This window comes from Chiloscyllium plagiosum, unplaced genomic scaffold (genome assembly GCF_004010195.1).
Source record: "Chiloscyllium plagiosum isolate BGI_BamShark_2017 unplaced genomic scaffold, ASM401019v2 scaf_27504, whole genome shotgun sequence".
NCBI classification, from domain to species: domain Eukaryota; kingdom Metazoa; phylum Chordata; class Chondrichthyes; order Orectolobiformes; family Hemiscylliidae; genus Chiloscyllium; species Chiloscyllium plagiosum.
In genome coordinates, this window is record NW_025206845.1 from 1 (window position 1) to 4,008 (window position 4,008).

General features: G+C 44.0%; 1 protein-coding gene across 1 annotated transcript; it reads right to left on the reverse strand.

Annotated features, from left to right (window-relative positions):
• Window positions 1-55: 55 nt before the first annotated feature.
• LOC122546549 (phosphoenolpyruvate carboxykinase, cytosolic [GTP]-like) lies at window positions 56-3,786 on the reverse strand (the record flags this gene model as incomplete). The annotated part of the gene is made up of 3 exons (XM_043685238.1): window positions 56-315; window positions 3,146-3,502; window positions 3,624-3,786. Coding segments are annotated over 3 exons (651 nt in total), but the record flags the coding sequence as incomplete, so codon positions are not given.
• Window positions 3,787-4,008: the final 222 nt, after the last annotated feature.

Below are 4,008 nucleotides of genomic sequence, written 5' to 3' on the forward strand. Positions count from 1 at the left end.
ATTCCCTCCAGTGTCGGTGTATTCTGTGTCCTGCTGTTACTATGTTCTGGGTCTCAGTGTTACTGTGGTCTGTATTCCCTCCAGTGTCGGTGTATTCTGTGTCCTGGTGTTACTGTGTTCCGGGTCTCAGTCTTACTGTGGTCTGTATTCCCTCCAGTGTTGGTGTATTCTGTGTCCTGGTGTTTCACTCTGTATCAGGTCCCGGGGTTATCCACATACCTTTGTGTTCTGCTGCAGCTGTAGCTTCTGATCTCATGGATGCCCCAATATAAACTCCATGCTGCCAGTTAAAAGCTTCATAAACCAGAGGGACACCTGTGATGGAATGACAGAATGTCTGTGAAATAATGATGTGGAGGAGCTGGGGTGGACAAAGTTAAAAATCACACAACACCAATCACACCACCGCATGAAGGAGCAGCGCTGCGAAAGCTCGTTCTTCCAAACAAACCTGTTGGACTATAACCTGGCGTTGTGTGATTTTTAACTTTGCGAAGTAATGCTTGTCAACATACAAAAGTTTCAGCTAGTGCGTTTGGTCTGAAGAGGACGCTTTGGAAAATATGCATCAACGTCAATTAGGGGATCAGAGAGATCTGGATATAAATATATTGTGGTGTTACAGTTTAAAAAGCCATAAAAAAGCCATAAGACACTAGGATTAATTTCTAAAGGGACAGAACTGAAACACAAACAAGTTATGTTAACGGGGAGAGAGTTTGTTCGACTACATTTTGAACACTGTGCAGATTTCCAGCGTCCATTTTCACTAAAGGACAGAGACACCAGAGAAGGAGCAAAAAGCACTTTATCAGCATGAGCCCAGAACTGAGAGGTTGCACCTGTAAGGGAAGATTGAATTGTTCACAGTTGTTTGGTCTATAAAATAGAAGACAAATGGTCTCCAAGGAAAGGCCTTTAAGGTTATGCTTGACGGAGTAGGTGTAAAGATGGTTCCAAGGCTAAGGTCAATCAATAGACCGTGATGACAAACAAATCCAATTGTGAATTCTTGACCTCGAGGATTGAATGATGAACTTACTACCGTAAGGAATTATTGAGGTGAGTACGCATAGCAGGGCACGATAAAAATAGACCATGGAGAAAAGGTTTATGTTGATAGGGTGAGACAGGGGCAAGCTCACATGGAAAACTGACCCTGGTGTAGAGGTGGGCCGAAAGGGCTATGCTAATTACTAAGGTGTACTGTGGTGTCACTGTGCAACAAACTGGTGTTTTTCTCTTGTAAGAATTCCACAGCAGGTCAGGCAGCATCCGAGGGGCAGTAAAATCGACGTTTCGGGCAAAAGCCCTTCATCAGGAATACAGGCTATGTCTTCCTGAGGAAGGGCTTTTGCCCGAAACGTCGATTTTACTGCTCCTTGGATGCTGCCTGAAGTGCTGTGCTTTTCCAGCAACATTCTAATCTAGACTTTAATTACCCAGAGGTCAACTAAGAGGCAACCACATTGCTTTGTGGCTGGAGTCACTCGTAGGACAGACCTGGTAAGCCCATATCACCGTAAAACATAGGAGCACTATTCAACCCATAGAGTCTGCTCTTCCATTCAATCATGGCTGATAAGTTTCTTAACTTCATTCTCCCACTTTCTCCCTGTAACCCTTGATGCCCTTGACAATCAAGAACTTATCTGTCTCCATCTTAAATATACTCAATGACCTGGCCTCCACCGCCTTCTGTGGCAGTGAATTCCACAGACTCACCACTCTCTGGTTGAAGTCGTTTCTCCTTATCTCTATTCTAAAAGGTCTTCCTTTTACTCTAAGTCTGAGCTCTTGGGCCCCAGTCTCTCCTACCAATGGAAACTCTTCCCAACATCCACCCTGTCCAGGCCATTCAGAATTCTGTGAATTTCAATTAGATACCCCCCTCATCCGTCTCAAATCCATCGAGTACAGACACAGAATCCTCAAACGATTCTAATGTGTTAAGCTTTTCATTCCTGGCATCATACTCATGAACCTCCTCTGAACACGCTCCATGGCCAGTGCATCCCTCCTGAGATATGGGGCCCAGAACTGCGCACAGTTCTCCAAATGTGCGCTAACCAGAGCTTTATTAGCGCCTCAGAAATACATCCCTGCGTTTATATTCAAGTCCTTTCAAAATAAAAGCCAACATTGCATTTGCCTTCCTAACTATTGACTCAACCTGCAAGTTTAGCTTGAGAGAATCCTCGACTAGAACTCCTAAGTCTCTTTGCACTTCAGACCTTTGGATTTTCTCCCCATTCAGAAAATAGTCCATGCCTCTATTCTTCCTACAAGTGTAGACCTCACACTTTCCCACATTGTACTCCATCTGTCACTTCTTTGCCCACTCTCCAAGCCTTTCTGCCTCCTCAATACTACCTGTCCCTCTACCTATCTTTGTATTATTTACAAACTTAGCCAGAATGCCCTTAGTTCCCTCATCTAGATCATTAATGTATAAAGTGAAAAGTTGTGGTCCCAACACTGAGCTTTGCAGAACATCACTTGTCACTGGCGCCATCCTGAAAAAGACCCTTCTATCGCTGCTTTCTGGCAGACAGCCAGGCTTCTATCCGTGCTAGCACCTTAGCTCTAACACCAAGGGCCCTTATGTTACTCAGTGGCCTCCTGTGCAGCACCTTGTCAAAGGCCTTCTTGAAGTCCAGGTAGACAACATCCAGTGGCTCTCCTTGGTCTAACCTGGTCGTTACTTCCTCAATGAATTCTAGCAGGTTTGTCAGACATGATCTCCGCTGGATGAAACCATGCTGACTTTACCCTATTTTACTTTACACTTTCAAGTATTCAGAAATCTCACTCTTCATAGCGGATTCCCAAAATCTTAGCCACGACCAAGGTTAGGCTAATTAGTCTGTAATTTTCTGTCTATTGCTTTACTTTTGCCTCAACGATGGTAGCTTTCCTTCCTGGAAGGCCATTAGCTGTACCAGATGGGTATCTCCTGTACACGTATTCACCACATAATTAACAATTTAACACCATTACCCTTTTGTCCCACTTCCAGACTTTCACTAAAGATCTGTTGAAGAGTTTCTGAACTCAATGAGCAGCAGTCCTCTACAATGCTACTGCAGTTAGGGATCAGTGTCTAATGTTTAGTTCTGGTGCTCTACAGTTTAGATTATTGTACCTTTTGGTCTCCGTCCTCCGAAGATAATTCCTTCAATGGGGACCCCTTCAGCAGACTCCCAGTTTGGGTCAATAATTGGACACTGTCTGGCAGGAGTACAGAACCTGGAGTTGGGGTGTGCACACAGTTCTCCATCATCAGGACTCCATTTTTTGTTTTTCCATGAAGTCACTGTGATACCTGGGGGCAGAGTTTCATCAATTCCTTCCCAGTAAACACCCCCATCGCTGGTTTCTCCCACATTGGTGTAGATGGTGTTCTTGCTGATGGTTTGCATTGCATTTGGATTTGTCTTCATAGATGTCCCAGGAGCTACACCAAAGAAGCCATTTTCTGGGTTGATTGCTCTTAGTTTACCTGTGGGAAGGCCCAATAAATGGATGCATTAATAAACTCATTGGATTTTCACCAGACAATAAAAAACAGATACTTCCTCAGTTAAATTATTTAATGACTGCCTTATTTCATTGGATCAGACCTTGCTCATCGAACTTCAGCCAGGCGATGTCATCTCCCACACACTCGACTTTCCAACCGGGTAATGTTGGATTCATCATGGCCAAGTTTGTTTTCCCACAAGCACTAGGGAATGCAGCAGCAAGGTACTTCTTCTGACCTTTGGGATTGGTCGCTCCCATGATCTGGGAAGGGAAAGAAGCTGATGAGAATTTTTCAGAAAAATTATCTCATGGGATGTGGGTCTCACTAGCAAAGCCATGGTTTGATGCTCAATTGTCCTAACAGTGGCTTGTCACATCATTACTATAGAATGACAACTTAACCTAATCAGGTCAAGTTGACAGATTTCCTCCCCTCAGGACACTTTAAATCAAGTGGATTTTTTTGTGAGAAGGGATGGTCAT